The sequence below is a fragment of the Macrotis lagotis genome, chromosome 6 (genome assembly GCF_037893015.1).
Source record: "Macrotis lagotis isolate mMagLag1 chromosome 6, bilby.v1.9.chrom.fasta, whole genome shotgun sequence".
Lineage (NCBI taxonomy): Eukaryota > Metazoa > Chordata > Mammalia > Peramelemorphia > Peramelidae > Macrotis > Macrotis lagotis.
The window spans coordinates 46,246,254-46,263,511 of NC_133663.1; the positions used below are offsets into that span (position 1 = coordinate 46,246,254).

The 17,258-nt window shown below is 35.0% G+C and overlaps 1 protein-coding gene across 4 annotated transcripts in view; it reads right to left on the minus strand.

The window, feature by feature from the left end:
* Positions 1-17,258, minus strand: part of RNF13 (ring finger protein 13) — an 81,842-nt gene that overhangs the window by 48,657 nt on the left and 15,927 nt on the right. For 2 of the 4 annotated variants that reach the window (XM_074191084.1, XM_074191082.1), the window contains exons 4-5: positions 10,104-10,229; positions 3,402-3,489 (exon numbers count right to left, since the gene is read on the minus strand). In XM_074191084.1, coding sequence (XP_074047185.1) covers positions 3,402-3,489; positions 10,104-10,229 — 214 coding nt within the window. Of the gene's footprint in view, positions 1-3,391; positions 3,490-4,171; positions 4,308-10,103; positions 10,230-17,258 lie in introns of those variants that run through there. The other 2 variants (XM_074191083.1, XM_074191085.1) reach the window with 2 other exon arrangements.

The following is a 17,258-nucleotide window of genomic DNA, read 5'->3' on the forward strand; positions in this document are numbered from 1 at the left end:
TCCTGCAGGACACCCCTGGCGGATCTAGGAGACAGTCACTGTCCTCAAATTAGCCAAAAGAAGAATATGACCATTTGAAGAGAGAAGTTATCTGATCATCTTTTTCCTATACTAAATAAGAAATGGGATGTGAAGCAGTTTTATGTAGGTTAAACTTTCAATAATAGAGAATATGATAAAAAGCTTTTGCTAAAATCTCCAGAAAATTCTCTAGAACTCAATCTGAATACAGCCCCCTAAAACATCAATGAAAACTTTCCTAACTGAATGGTAAATCAATTAAGGTTGGAAGTGATCTTCCTGGAAGATTCCAATACCAACAGCAATCCAGATTCACCAATTCAGCAAAATCTCAACTCTGCCATTTACTAATCATTAGCCTAAGGTAAATCATGTAGCTTATTTTAGACTCAATTTCCACAATTGTTTAATGAAAGAGTTAGAAAAGATTAGTTCCTTCCTAGCTCCAAATCTCTGAAATCTTATTCTTTAAAAAAAAAAAACCTCAATTTTAAAATATCTTCTTATAAGAATAACTAATGTCCCATTCTAGTTCAGACCTCTCTGGAGTAATTTAGTAATCCTAAATTCTCAATAGCTAATGGGGGGGGGGGGGGGGGGCAAGTGGCCCAGGGGATAGAGCACCAGCCCTGGAGGACTACCTGAATTCAAATCCTACTCAGACACTTAATAACTGTCTAGCTGTGTGACCTTGGCCAAGTCATTTAACTACATTGCCTTGCAAAACCAAAAAAAAAAAAAAGCTGATTCAGGTAAATCATAGACTTTGAGTATTATACTTGTCTTCTGAGAATCAATATAACCAAATTTGATCATCATCAAAAAAGTGGTAAATGGCTAACAATAATATTTTTGGCATAATAATTCATTAAGATCAAGACGGGGGGTTGTGATTTGCTAGGGTAGAAATAAATCAAGTAAACTGTTAAAATCATGAATCACTGTATTTCAGAAATAATTATTTTCTTATGGTAATACTAAAGCTTTAATATAAAATTGTTTCATTACAATCTAATACAAACATTCTTAAAGTATTTCTTTTCACATAAGTGTGTATGTATCTTCATTGTATTTCTCTGGACATCTGATACTATTTCTGATTAGCAAGGGAATTCAATTTCTCTTGAAAAAAAAAATAAAAAAAAAGGCTGCCTATAAGAAATCTGGAACACACTGAATGATCCAAACAGAAACCAAAAATAATAAACAAACATTAAGTAAGTACCTACTATCCAGGCCAGCCCTGTACAAAAATCACATAAATAAAAAAAAAAGGAAAAAGCCAGTCCTTGTCCTCCAAGAAATTATAATCTAATAGGGAAGATGGCATGCAAACAAATACATACAAAAAAGTTCGGCCTTTACTCTCATCAGAAGTGGCACAGAGAAAAAATATACATACTCAACTGGATATTAAAATCTATCTTACCAGAGAGGAAAACAGGGAAGGGAAAAAGGGGATATGGAGGGAAGAATTAGTGTAGGTGAAAGAACAGAAGGAGGATCACAGAAAAGGGTAGTCAGCTACAACACGCTTTTGAGAAGGAACAGGGTGAAAGGAGAGAGAGGATAGAATAAATGGGGTTGGGGGAAATTAGGATGGAGGGAAATACAGCTAGTAAAAGCAACTGTGGGGAAAAAAATATTGAAGCAATTTCTGATGGACTTATGATAAACAATGCCATCATAAAAAGATTTTTTAAATGCAATCTACCTCAAAGGAAGAGCTGATGGTGTCTGAATACAAAGAAAGCTCTAAAGAGAATAAACAGTAAATATTTTTAAAAGGGAGGCACTAGAATGAAGAGAAGTTGAGAAGGCTTCCTGTAGAAGATGGGATTTAAAGGAGGACAACAGTTGGAACAGATGAAGACATTCCAAGTATGGAAACAGAAGGGAGGAACCAGTGAAAAAGGTTCGAATGGAGAAATGGAAGAACCCAGAGGCATAGTCACTGGATCCAAAAGTATGAGCAAGAAAACTAGAAAGGTAGGAAGAGAGGACATTGAAAGTTTTGACTGCCAAAGAGAGCTCTTTGTATTTGAATCCTGGAGGCAACAGGAGCCATGGGGCACTGACATGATGGGCCCATGATGGGCACTTGAGAATCATGGTTTTAACAGCAGAATGGAGGATGAACCCAAGGCAGGCTGACCCACCTGCAGGCTAATCAGACAAATCAAGATGAGAGGGGAAGAGCCATACAGGGTTAGAGGAAAGAAGGGGATGTTTGAGAGATGATGCAGAGGTAAAATCAACAGGTTACAGCAACAGCTTCGATGGAAGGATGAGAGAGGGAGGAAACCAGGATGATTCCCAAGTTGTGGCCCAAGGGACCGGGAAGGAGGTGCTGCCTCAGCAGTGAAAGAGAGGGAAGGAGAAAGGGAGAGTTTAGGGGGAAAGATATTGAGTTCCATTTCAGACATAATGTTGATATATTATCTAGTCTGGTATGTTAGATGAATAAATTTCTTTCCAAAAAGATATAGAGAGACAGAGACACACAGACATGCATACACTCACACATACATACATACACACACATATAAATATACAAGTTATCTTAAATTATCAAACATTTTATTTTAGCATTAAAAATAGTTTAACATTCTCGCCTCACTCAAATGTCTTAGTAAAACTGTCCTAACTAATATTTAAATATAAATTTCACCAAAAATTCTCCCAAAGGTTAAGATTTCACTTGAAAATCTAAAGGCATATTAATATAGTTAAATGACTAATAGCTAATTAGTTTCGACTAGTTAGCACATTTATGTACCTCTGAAATACAACATGTTTTTTAAATGCCCATATCCTTTAACTTGGAGATTCCTTGGTGAGATATATATTCTAAAGAGATTAAAGAAAGAAAAAAAGATCCATACTTGCCAAAAGTAATTCTAACAGAACAAGTAGGAAGGATGAACAAGAATTCCGAGAATCTTAGCATCCTTAGGATATAATGAACTGCTTCCCCACCCCTTTTCTTTCTTTGTTGGAAGGGGGAAGGATATGAACATGTTGTAGAAACAAAAATTATCAAATGAAAAATGAGCCCTGAAATTCCCACTTAAAAATAAAACAAAAATTATTTTGCTATATTCACTAAAAGAATTCTTAAGTCTTTTATACTATCACATATCCTCAGATCTAATATTTTACTTGTTTCCAACTAATCAAGATATCAAAAATGCAAACAATCTGATATAAAACTATTGAATTTGCTGGATAAGAAACATGCTTATCATGTTAACAATGAACAGGCCACTTTTTAAAGACAGAAGCATAAACAAAAACAAAAATAAAATGAAGAGATATTCCAAGTAAAATTTGAGTACGATTTTTAAACAGGAGAGAAGAAAAGTGATACCTGTACTTACTGTCGTTGGATCCCATGCTAATTAGGTCATCAGAATCAACATTGTGGACTATGGCTGCTTTATAACCCGCTTTCTGTGCATGTAAAACCTGGGAGTTAGAGAAAGTACAGAATGTAAGGATTATTGGTTTTTCATGCAAAAGTAAATCATGTAGTTACCAGAATGGGTAGAGGGGACTCCCAGGAAAATACTCTGCTAGCTGGAGTGCCTGGTACTTTCAACAATTTCTCTTTGGGCAGGACTGTCTAGGCCACTGACCAGTTAACTGCTTGCCCAGAGTCATAGGCATTGGTAACAGTGGCAGGACTTGAATACAAGATATTCTAGATCAAGTCAACCTATTACTACATAACCCTGACTCTTATTTAAAGGACTTAAAAATTTTAATCTTGTGTTTCTTCATGAACAATAATTTTATATTTCTTTTAAAAGTGTATAAACAAAAGATACTATCCTTTCCTGCTGATTTCTCACTAAAACAGATGATAGTGATGATGACATTGCTAGTAGCTGAAATATTAAGTGACTCTGAAATCCATCTGGATAGAATTTTCCTTAATCCCAGGTCAGTGACAGTGTTCACATCTAAACATCTGTAATCTCACCTGATTTTTAGACCTACTGAAAAAATCATGATACAAGGATTTTGTGACATATGGATTCTTGTTATACTTTCCTAGTCCTTGCCCAATATATTCAATGACTACACCAATACACAGAGAAAAAACAAAAGAACTGGAAGTTAATGAATGCTATGAAATTATACTGACCAAGCCTGACCCTCCCAGGAAGGGGGGATGAGACTGCACTTCCTGCATCTGACAGCAGATTTGGATGATGTGTTGCTTAACTTTGTTGAACCTTTTTCTTTTTCCTTTTTAATTCTTTGTTTTAAGGGATAGCTTTCTATAAGGAGGGAAAGGGATACATTGGGAAATGTAGGTGATGTAAAATTAAAGGTTAGCAATAACTTAAAAATAAACAGGCAATTAAGTAAAATCTTAATCCATAAATGCTTATTATTTAGAGCAGCAATGTGGCGTCAGGAGGACATGGTTTAAGTTTCAGCTTTGGCAATGACTAATATCATCCTGGACACCTTATTCAACTAGTCTGAAATTTCTTCCTTGGAAAAATCAGCAAAACACTACTTACCAACGTTCTATCCTCACTGTGATGAGGATCAAATGAAATAATGTATATAAAGAAGTTGTAGATCTTAAAACTATTTTTAGTTATACTTCAAGAATCTGAGACTTTTGTCAACAAGGGTATTTTATTTACAGATACATAGCCCAATCCCTCTACAAATTTGCATATGGTTTTTGGGAGTGGCTGTCATCAAAAATCAATCATCCCACAACCAATCAGATTAAGAAGCCTCTCCAAACTTAGCTGGATTTATCCTCAGATACCAGGGTCTGTCCCCAGACCCACAGTTAAGGATAAGGTCCTAGATGGATGGTGAGATGGACCACAGGACAAGCATGGAGATAAAAGACCAAGAAGTGCTTTCAAGGTCTCAGTCTCTGTGCTAAAAGCTGGGGTTACATATAAACAACCAACAAAAACTAGGCCTTTAGGAGAAAGGAATGGGGATAGGGTGGGAAGGGAGTTAGAGGTGGTCCAGGGTGAGGACACTGGAGAAAGCAACACAGGGAGTGGTGCCCAATCAGCATAGCCTTTGAGAAGCCGAGGTCACCTTCACAACTCATTGGACTAAAATATTTTAATGAACAAATATGGTATTATAATTATAATGACACAAATAAGGTTATGGATTCAACCTTCAATATGATTAAGTAATTTTACATGGAGACATGTTTTCCCCAACATTAAAAAAAATTATTTCCACTATCTCGATTGTAGATAATTATCTCAAAATGCATGTTGGCTGGTCAACAGAGAATCTAGTTAAGTGTATGAATAATTCAGTACAAATATGTGCCACTCCAGATAAAAGAACACATCCTGCTGATGGTTTGACAGCATCCGCCTAAATAAAGGAAAGTCCAGTAAAACACAGCAAACACATGAAATGAAATGAGGCAATGGGGAAAAAAGGGATGATGAAAAAGATACAGCCCATTAAAACCTGACTTAATCCTCTAGAAAGTGCCTCAAAGGTATATTTCTGGACAAATCAAAAAATGATAAGAGGCGTATCTATTATCTTCTCATGACTGCATGCTTCTTAGACAAAAGCAAAAATGGCTTTTTTTAAAAAAAAAGAATCACATAATTCAAAGATGCTATCATTTCTTTGAATAATTGCTTAAGGGCATTGGAAAAATTTTTAAGCGAGTACTTTAAAAGATCTCATTACTTAGTTGTAATAATGTTGATGGAATTACATGATGACTTAGAAAATATCAAAGATAGATATTTCATCAGTCTGTAGAAAGGATATTTGGTTGTAGTTAAATTTTATTTCTACGTAGTTTGAATACTGGAAAGTTAGGCAGCACAGTAGAGAGAATCCTGGGTATGGAGTCTAGAAGATCTATGTTCAAATATGGTTGCAGATAATTCTAGGTGCATATGAGCCTGATTAGCCAGCTCTCTTAGCCTCAGCTTCCTCACCTATGAAATGGGGATAAATGCTAGCATCTCTCTCCCAAAGGGCATAGCTTAAATGCTTATTCCCTTGAAATACTCATTTTAAATTTCCTGAGACTTAACTATTAAAAAAAAAACATTCAAAAAAATTAAGCTAAATTACTCCCATTAAGCTTCAAAATGATCATTATGAAAAAAATTTAAAAATCAGAATAATCAGAAAAAAGAATTCCTGATCACCGTATCACACAGTTAATGTGCTTGTTCCTGAATGACAACTGTGGCAGCATGTGTCATGGGATCTAAAAGGGATTTCAGACTCAGCAGTAATAAACAGCATGTGCTGAATCCCATTAACAGAAAAATATCTTCTAGGATCAGCTCCAAATTTTCACTAACTCAATCCTTGGGCTATTTTAGGGCTGTCCAACCTTACTTTTAAAAGTTTTCATTGAAACAATAAATAATATATTTTGATTTGCCATTTTAGTGAGAGCTCTATGGTAGCTCAGCTTTGTTTACTAAAGCATTTAGTAAACCCACAGGGGGCCCACATAAAATCACACTGCAGCCACATTTCGGACAGCCCTGGTCTAGGGAGTCACAATTAGAAAAAACCAGAACCTGGGCCCAATTAGCAGCAGACTACACAGGGATGGCTGAGTTTAGAATATTCAGAAAAATGTTCCAAAGACTACTGCGCTAACAGTTCTCACTTACTATTAGGTCTAAATTAGCTACAGTAAATTAATATTACATTTCTGGTGTTAGAGAGTCAACAGAAGATGCAGCAAATAAAAAAAAAAAAAACCTGACTTCTCCAAGGAGTTAGTGATTAGGCATCTTTATGTCAAGTCTAAGGGAGAAAAATCTGAACAAATATTTATTTTATTCTATAAGTCTATGGTATTGAAAGGATTTTCAGCAGCTCCATTTTGGTTTTTTTCCCCCTAAAATATGAACATGTTCTCCAAATTTCCCTTATTTCTTCCTTCAGAAAGAAATCTTTCAGTTTTAAATATAAATCTAATAATCATGATTATTACTTAACATTATCAAATGCCAATAACAACTCTAAAGAACTTGTCAAGAACAGAATTAATTAGATATAGCTCTTACCTAGAATTATTCAAAGGTAAAATCCTTGCTAAACGTGTAGTTAAATTTGACCACTGGATTTGAAGACAATTATTGCTATCTATTGAATATTCTCTCAAAAAATAAACTGTTTCATGTATAATAAACTAATAATATTGATAAACATGGAGTCTAATAAAAAAGTAACAAAGTAAACATTAACAAATACTAAAATGTTTTCCAAATTTCAGAAATTGAAAGAGCTTCAATACTGAAAAGAGTCAACAATTACATATGGATCAACAGTCGTATGAAACATAAACAAGGAAAACCAACCCAAATTTATGAGCCATATTACACGTGTCAGTCAAATGAACTTACATTTTCAACCAAGAAGCAGCTGGTATTTTTAAGAATACATGAGGCAAAAAAAAAAAAAATCTAAATCTTCTTATAAGTATGTGAAAGGTTTCAAGTTTATGAAATGTAACTGCCAAACATATGGCATCAGCGGGAAGCAACAGAATGAGAAAAAGACAAAGTAAGACCACACAAAGTAAGTCGGAAAGGGAAAGCTTAGTTGTCTAGATCAAAGAGGTCTACCTCTCTGAAGACTTTTTTTTAACCATCTTTTTACATATAATCAATCCTCTTCCAGTCTGTGTCCTCAGCATTTCTTTACAATAAACAAAGAGCCCTAGAAACTACAGACTGATACATTTCACTTAAATAGCAGGTAAGAAAGTAGACTAAGATGAAAGATCTTTAACAGAGATAAACAGAATCCACCACAGAAAAGTCAACACAGAGAATCAGCAGAAAAAATCCCAGACAATAAGCCTGCACTATTCTTTAAGAACGCCTATCAGGGGCGGCTAGGTGGGGTAGTGGGGCAGCTAGGTGGCATAGTAGATAAAGCACTGGCCCTGGAGTCAGGAGTACCTGGATTCAAATCTGGTCTCAGACACTTAATAATTACCTAGCTGTGTGGCCTTGGGCAAGCCATTTAACCCCGTTTGCCTTGCAAAAAACAAACAAAAAACAAAAAAAAACCTGCCTATCAGAATCACAAAACTCATCCAACTTATGGGCAAAGAAATTGGTGTGTAAAAGCAACAATGACTTTCTCAAGGTCTTACAAGCTTTGGTTCCCTTGAGACTAAAAACTAACTTCTGGCTCTACAACTGGAGACTTAAGAAAATGCTTCAAAACAAGGTTATGCCACTAGCTGCTCCTTCACCAGTTTGCAAAAAGAGATAGGCAGCCCTTTTCTTGGCCAAAAGCACCTTCCATGGACAAGTGGTCCCATTCAAACATCTCTTCTCCAGCATACCGCCCCTACTATTATTCCTATTCTCACTAATCTTTAATAGTTCCCTATACCTACTACCCAAAAACATGTACTTTCTTCCCCATCTTTAAAAAACTCACTTGTTCTTCCAATCTATCTCCTCTATTTTTCTACCTTCCGTGACTAAATTCCTTAATAAGCTGATTAACCTGAGGTTCCTTTCCTGTCACTCTGCAGTCAGATTTCTGATTCTCCATATCATTATTAAATGAAATTCTGCAAAGTTATTAATCACTTCTTAACAGTCACTTCTGCCCACCCCCACTCAAATCCAAGTCCCATCACCTCCCTATATTACAGTCTTCTTCAAGAACAAGTACAAAAACTGAAAGGGGCAGGTCTTGGAAAATTCTGAAAGATTGCTGCATCTATTGCAAACATCCATAAGTATGCTAGATTTAGTCAACAATGATGTTTAAATTTTCCTTAGATCAATAATGAGTAAGACCTGTTTCATATAGGCCACATGAGCTGGTTATTGCCCTAAAGCTTTTCCTGAACCCAATCTAACAATACAATTTTAAAAGGCTTCTCTATTCAACTCTCCTCTTTGAAAACATGAGAACAACATGTAAAATGGAAAGGCATGGAAACATTCATCATCAAGCCAAGCCAGGGGAGAGAACTATGGGGACCCAGCAGCAATGATAAAAACTGCAATAACTGTAAAGCAATGATAACTGCACAACACAGCTCCCGTGCTGTACTCCTGCTATACTTCATTTTACCACCTGATATCGCACTAAAATAAAACTCTATAAAAACTAATCCAGGTGAGTCAAATTGATGGAGTCAATTTACAACAGGAAGATTTTTGATCAAATAAAGGAGGAGGTAACAGCAACATGGGGGTGATGATCAACCTAGATGGACTTGCTCATTCCATCAGTGCAATAATCAAGAACAATTTGGGGCTATCTGTGATGGAGAATATCATCTGTATCTACAGAAAGAATTGTGCAGTTTCAACAAAGACCAAAAACCTGATATCTTATTGTCTGATCTTGCTATCTCTAAGACTTTATTTTTCTTCCTTAAGGATATGATTTCTCTCTCATCACATTCAACTAAGATCAATGTATACCATGGAAACAATGTAAGGACTAACAGACTGCCTTCTGTGGGGGGGGGGGGGGGGTGAGGGGAAGAAAGAACAGGAAGAAAAAACTCAAAATAAAATCTTTAAAAAAAAATGAGGAGAAAAGTACACCAATTATCAGTATTGTCCCTGATCTCATGTAAAATTCAAGATTTAAAACTAAAAGTCAGATCTAACTGACACCAACAGTCTAAGTTGGCATTAAACAATAACCTTTAAAAATGTCAAGAAATGGGGCAGCTAGGTGGAGCAGTGGATAAAGCACCGGCCCTGGAGTCAGGAGCACCTGTGTTCAAATCCAGTCTCAGTCACTTTACCTAACTGTGTGGGCTCGGGCAAGCCACTTAACCCCATTTTGCCTTGCAAAAACCAAAAAAAAAAAAAAGGCAAGAAATTAAACACCTACTGGGGCAGCTAGGTGGCACAGTGGGTAGAGCACCGGCCCTGGAGTCACGAGTACCTGAGTTCAAATCCAGCCTCAGACAATAATTACCTAGCTGTGTGGCCTTGGGCAAGCCACTTAATCCCATTGCCTTGCAAAAACAAAAGAAAAGGAAGGAAGGAAGGAGGGAGAGAGAGAGAGAGAGAGAGAGAGAATGAAAATTATACAAGTACCTTAATATCAAAATTACAATCAAGTCTTCTAATTAACACAATGAAGGCACTGGAGGAGTTGTCTTTCAATGGTGGAGGTGCTATGGGTTCACAGGCATTCTCTGGTTTTGAGTTTATCAGAAATCCCTGAAACAAAGAGAGATGCAATGAGATGTTTAAAAATAAAGCCTTAAAATCCATCCTTCCTATTTAAAGCATAAATAAACCAAAGTCATATCTGATTTTTTTAATAAGTAACTGAAAATTATATAGAATTTTAAATTTTGTGAAGTAATTGATAGGACCTCAAATGAATCACAAAAAAACTATATGAGGCAGGTATTATAAATGTTATTACTTAGATCATAAATAAGGAAACCTGGTACTTAAAAAAGGTTAAACAACTTGCACATAATTGGTAAGGGATGGAGCTAGGCTTTCATCATAATAGGTTCAATACTCTCACACTATCACACTGCTCTCTTTTAGCAGTAAATCATTTTAGAAAAGACCATGAAAATAAATTCACATGTACATGTTAAGGGTTAAGATATTACTAGAATATGTCTATTAGCAATTACAGGACTCAAAAGAAAATTAACAAGTAAATTATAAAACACAAATAAGGTATTCCTTTTAAAATGAATGACCAAAATGACAGTAAAGCCAGTCAAACTTTATAATCTCCTCAGATATAAACCTCATAAAACCAATTAAATTAATATACTTCATGTCCAAAAATCAAAAATGTCTAGGTACCTGAACTGGATAGTCCTTGGTAATATCTAACAGGGTGTTAATGTTTCCAAAGTTTCAGAATTGCTGCTGAGTCCCAAGGAGGGAATTATTTGGGGAAAGGCAGTAAGCATTTGGTTAGATAAGTCAAAATTACAAAACCATTTAGACTAACACTCATCTAAACAAGACCCTGCTCTACAAATGCCACTAAGTGCTCACCCCACTATTTCTGGGAAAGGTCAGGAGTGAGGAGTTCCTCACAAACACCAGCATCTGTTTAGATGATCTGCCCCATTTGAGCTTACTGCATCCTTACCCAATCAAAAGTGACCCTAAATTTGAGCCTTCAGAGATTTTACCCATTGCTCCTGAATTCTTCCTTCTGGGACCAAAAAAGAACACCATCTCTTCAATAAGGTAGTCCTTCAAGTACCTGAAGATTAGATCTTGCATTCCCTACTTGCCTAAGTTTTTTCTTGGAGCTAAACATCCCTGGTTCTTTCAGTCATCCTCCTATGGAGTTATCTAGAAGCCCTTCACCATCCTCAATGTACTTTGCTGGGATCCTCCAGCTTATAAAATGTCCTCCCTGGACTTTGATGCATACAACTGAACACTTTGTTCTGGATATGGTCTGAGAAGAACAAAGTACAGTAGCAATATGAGCTTTCCAATCAAGAAAGACAAACTTCTTTAAATGCAATCTTCAATAACAAAGTTTTTTTGCCTGGTGAGGCCTGATAAGTTACCAACACCCTTTGAATTCTAAAAGAACCTTTTGAGTGTTAGCTCTAGCCTTCCAGTTTGCTCTGTTTCACTCTTCTTTAGCCATTCCTTATCCTCTTCTTAAAGCTCCAGTCACTCCACCTCCTATTCACATTCCTGCTCTAGTCTCTCCTTCCTTTACAGACCAGATAACACTTAACAATCCACAACCTACTACCTTTTCCTCTGGAATCCCCTTATATTTTGTCATGTCAGTTAGTAGGACATAGGTCAAAAAAAACAAGTCCAAGTATTTGTATAACTGAAACATTCTAGAAAGAACAGCCAGGAAAGGTAAGTGGAAATAATTGCTTAAACAGTTATCTGAGGGCTAACTGCTTTTTAAGTTAAAATCGCTCAGAACTGTCTTATTTATTACTTGAATTTAAAGAAACGAATATGGTCTCTGACCAAGGACACACAGCCAATAAGTGTCATATCCATGATTCAAACACAAGTTATTTTGCATCTAAGTATGCAAAGTTTTTAATCACATGATATGGTTATTATTAGAATGAATTTATAAAATATTCAAATTGAATTACAAATTAAAAATATAATAAAACACAATACCTAAACTTACAATGAATAGAATATATTTTTATATGATGATTAAGACTGTATGTCATGATTTTGCAGTGTCTTAGTAACTCTAAAAGCCCTCCTAAAGCTTTTGAAGATTCAGACAAGAAATTGAAGATGAAGTACAGATGGTATTTTCAAATGTTGCTGAAAGAAGCCTTGTGTTTCATTGAGGAAAATGAACAACTGGTTAAGAAGATAGCAGTTTAAAATTGGCTTTGGATTCCTAAGACACAGTTTAAAATACAAGAAAGCTGAGATTTTGGCTAGACATGGGGTAAATCTTAAAAAGGGGTGGTAAAGGGCAGCAGGTGATACAGTGGATAGAGCATCAGCCCTAAAAGTCAGGAGGACCTAAGGTCAAATCCAACCTCAGACAGTCTAAATTGCTTAGCTGGGTGACCTTGGGCAAGTTGCTTAACCTCATTGCCTTAAATAAATAAAAAAAATTTTTTAATACCTGGGACCTTGAAATTCTAATACAAAAATGTTTGCACCAAAAAGATGGAGAAAGCTATCATAGAGAAGCACTACAACAAAGGAAAAGAATGGACATAAACAGTCATTATCTATCACCTAACCAAATATCATATTTTCTAATCCAGGATAGTCATTCCACCTGGAGTCCCCAAAATAGGGATCTTAAACGTTAAGACATCTAAAGCAGAATTCTTCTCCATAAATATGCCCCATTCTTTTTTCTAATTTCCCTATTTCTGGCAAGAGTATTAGTAAACATTATTCTAATTGTTCACCTTCACAAATTAGGAGTCATGCTCAATTTTTCACTCTCATTCATTCCTCTCCTGGACCATCAAATGGATTTCTTATACTCCCACATAGTCTTATGCCTTCACCCTCTTCTTTCCACCAGCACCACAGATAACCTTTTTTGTATTCCCCCATCATCTTATGACTTCACTCTCTTTGCTCCAACAGTACCTGTTTAGGGCCTCATCACCTCTAGCCTACAATAATCCACAGTCTCTTAAATGTGTCTCCCTTCACCCTTCCCTTCCTCACTTTCTTTCTTTCTTTTTTTCCTTCCTCACTTTCAATCCATCCAAAACACAGGCCTGACCATTTCATTTCTCTTATCAGGAATATACAGTGTCATTAAGTGGCAAAAGCCAATTCCAACAAGACTGCCCACTTCTTCCCTTCTCCTGATCCTTCTCAGACATACTCCTCTTTCATGCCTGGCTAGCTAGGCAGACCAATCTACATACCTCCATAATTAACAATGATACAAGACAATTCCAAAAGAATCATGATGGAAAAAGCAATCCAAATACACCAAAAGAACTGCTGGAGTCTGAATCCAAATCAAAGCATACAATTTTCATTTTATTTTTTGTACTTTTTTCCTTTTACTCTGTTTCTTCTTCTTCAACATGACTAATATGGAAATGTTTTACATGACTGCACTTATATAACCTATATCAAATGGCTTTACTGCTCTAGGAAGGAGGGGAGGAAGAGAATTTAGAACTCACAATTTTAATTAAAAAAGAATGTTAACAATTGTCTTTACATGTGATTGTAAAAAAAATACTATTTAAAAGAAAATAAAAATAGACTCAGGAAATCTGATAAATACAATATGCAGCTTCAACTCGAGTCCTCATAATGAATCATGCTACTCATACCTCCTGATAGAGGGATGATGAACTCAAGAGTGTAGTTTGTTATTTTTTTGTAAACAAGGATAATGTGGGAATTTGTTTTGCTTGACTACACAGGTTTGTAATTGGAAGAGGAGGTGTTTATTTTTCTTTGGTGTGGAGGAAAGGCAAAGTATTAGAGAAATAAGACAGATTTTTCTTGGATGAAAAAAATTTAATTTGAAAAAAGGAATCACTGATATCTTTGATGAGAAAACTAAGTTTAATGATGAGACTGAAAGGCAGACAGCAATGGTCTTAGGATAAAGAGGAACTAGAACCAGAAATGTAGAGTTTTTCAAAGAGTTTAGCTAAAAAAAAGAAAGGGAAATACAGGATTAGTTTAAGGTAACCAACCAAAGAGTGAGGAAAAAGACTAAGTTTAGTACAAATAGATCTACACAATCTGACTCCAAAATTCATTTTCTTAGTTCACTACTTTCCTCCAGGTAGAGAAGGAAACAAACCAGACTATTTATTACTTACTTTAAAAGTATCCTGCTCTTCCCAACCATTTCTGTACCTTTGCTTACACCATTTTCTATAATCCCTGAAAATTCTCTCCTACTTCTCACAATCTCTAAGGGCATTTCAGTTAGAATGGGTCTATAGCATAACCGATCTAAGATATAAGTGAAAAAGAATTCCCTACACAACATAAGCAGTCCTTCTACCTTTGTTTAAATGCCTCCAGCAAGGGGGATGCTACCATACTTGGAAGCAATTTGCTCTACTTTTAATAGCTCAAATTATTACGACCTTTTTCTTGGTATCATGCCTCAATTTGCCTTCTTTGCAAATTTTGCCTTCCTCTCATAGTTCTTATAAACAAATAACAATAGTTTAATTTCTTTTCTACATGAGAGCTCTACCAAAACTTGAACAAAACTGTCAACATCCTTCCAGTCTTTTTTCCCAAATTCCTTTGACTAGTCTTCATATGACATAAGTTTATGGGCCTTCATTTCAGGTCATCAGTTTGCCAATGTCCTTAAATTGTTCTTACCCAAGGACAGTTCAGGACAAACAATTAAGCATTTGAATTCTATTATTTCTTGTTCTGCTAACTAAATATTCAAAATTTTTGAATCTATCCATATTTCATTTAAAATTTTCCATTTTATTAGAATATAGTTAGACAAGTTTTAAATAATTTCCTGTTTTTCATGTTATATATCCTTTTAATTGCTGATGACAATTTTCTTTCTTTTTTCTTTTTAGTCCAATTAGTTAAAGGTTTATATACTTTAGTTTCATTCAAAAACAGTTCCTAAGTTTAATCATCAATTTAATAGAAATTTTTACTTTTACAAAAGTATTAATTTCTTCTTGAAATTTAAGAATTTCTATTGATATTTATTTTCTAGAAGGCATTTTTAGCTGTATGACCAATTCATCAATAGTTTTACTTCTCCATTTTGATATGTTGAAATAAACTCTTCCTTAAGAATGGATGAGTGCAAACCATAAATTTTGCTTTGTAATAACAATTATAAAATTTTCTTTGAGAAAATTACATATTATATCTATGATTTGTTCTTTGACTTATTCATTTGTTAAAATAAAATTCAGTTTCAAGTTCATTGAGTTTTCTTTAAAGTCCTTTTAATGAATATAAATTTTATTTCATTAAGTTCAGTAATTTTGCAATTTTTTACATTTGTTTGTAAGGCTTTTATAAACTAATATATGATCAATTTTTTTACAGCAGAAAGATGTGCTCCTTATTACAATACCGTGATTGCTAGAAAACTACAATATTAGTTTCTATGAAGATACCACATAGTTGATAGGCATTTTTTTTTCATTTCTTTTCAGTAATTGCTCTATCTACCATATATAATTTTTCTAAAATTCTTTTCAGGTCATTCATACATTTCCTGCTTATTTATTGGTTATTTGTCTAAACTACTATGATGTTTCTTAACTATTACCATTTCACTGACTATCCTTTTATTTTGTTTAGTTTTTCCTTTAAAGTATTCAGATGTGATATCGTTTTCATGTTAAATACTGATAATTAATTCCTTGTCAACAGTCAACACCTAAATTTGCTGCTTTTTGTTCTAAGGTAATGATTGTTACTTTTGAAGTTCCGCTAAAGTATAATAGGTTTTTCTCTAGCTTCTTACTCTAAATCACTTTATCTTATGTTTCAAGGACAAAATCTCTTAACTGGAGGTAGCATGTACCAGGCAAGTCAAACCATCACCTGTCATCTTGACCACCATCTCCCCTGAGATCCTAATGAAGTATCCCCTGAACTTACTTGCAAGTCCACCATCATAGCTATCATCAAAGAAAGCTATATTTGTGGAGAAACGCCAAGCAAAGACCCATTTTACCTAACTGACACATTACCATACCCTGAGGGACATACAAGTTGCAGCAATGTGACAGGAAAAGTCCAACTATAACATCACCTTGGCTACCTTTCTCCACTCAGATTCTGATGGAGATATCCCAGGATCCAGAAACTTAAGTCCATCATCCTGAGATGATGGGCACTCTGGGACACTGTTAGTGGAGCTGTCAACCTGTACAGTAACTCCTGTAAAGCAATCCAGAATTCTGCAAATAAAGTAACTACAACATCCGACACATTTCTGAATCAAAAATTCTGCTGTTAGGCTTATACTTCAAATTGACCAATGACAAGAAAGTTACCATACAAACCAAAATATTTATAGCAGCACTTTTTGTGGTATCGAAGAATTGGAGACAAATTAGGTGCCCATCAACTGAGGAATAGCAAAATACATTATGGCATGGGAATGAAATGAAGCTTCACTGTGCTAAAAAAAATGATGGCTATGACAAAAAGAAAAACAAATATCTTTTATGAATTGCTACAAAGTGAAGCATGAAAATCCAAAGGAACTTAGAAAAGGCTCAACATGAAGCTGATTCCTGGCTCCAACAAAAAAGATTCATTAGGGCATGATTAAATATTGTGGAATGTCACCTTCAGAAATTTAACGTTTTGCTATGTTTAAATTTATTTTACAATGCTCAAAAGAAAAGATTCATTTACTGGCATGCAATGAGTTAATTTTTTGTATTAGAGGGATCGTCAAATATCATTTACAACATCATTGTGGTATCAATGGTAGTCTGGTTCAATGAAAACACTGCTAAAATTTTTTTTAAATCAGGTGGTCAATTTTCAAATGTCACCTTAGGCATGAAGCATTAATTATGGGACTTTGAGCAAGTTACTCAGCTACTCAAAGCCTTAGGTCCACCTGTAAAACTAAAGCTATCAATACCTGCACTATCTATTTCACAATTTTGTCAAGAAGAATGTTCTTGTTAAACCTCAATGTGCCATGTAAATATAAGTTACTATTTAGAGGAAAATGCACTTTAACATTCCAAATGTTGACATTAAAAATTAATTTCTAAAACCTTTTCACTAAGGACCTTA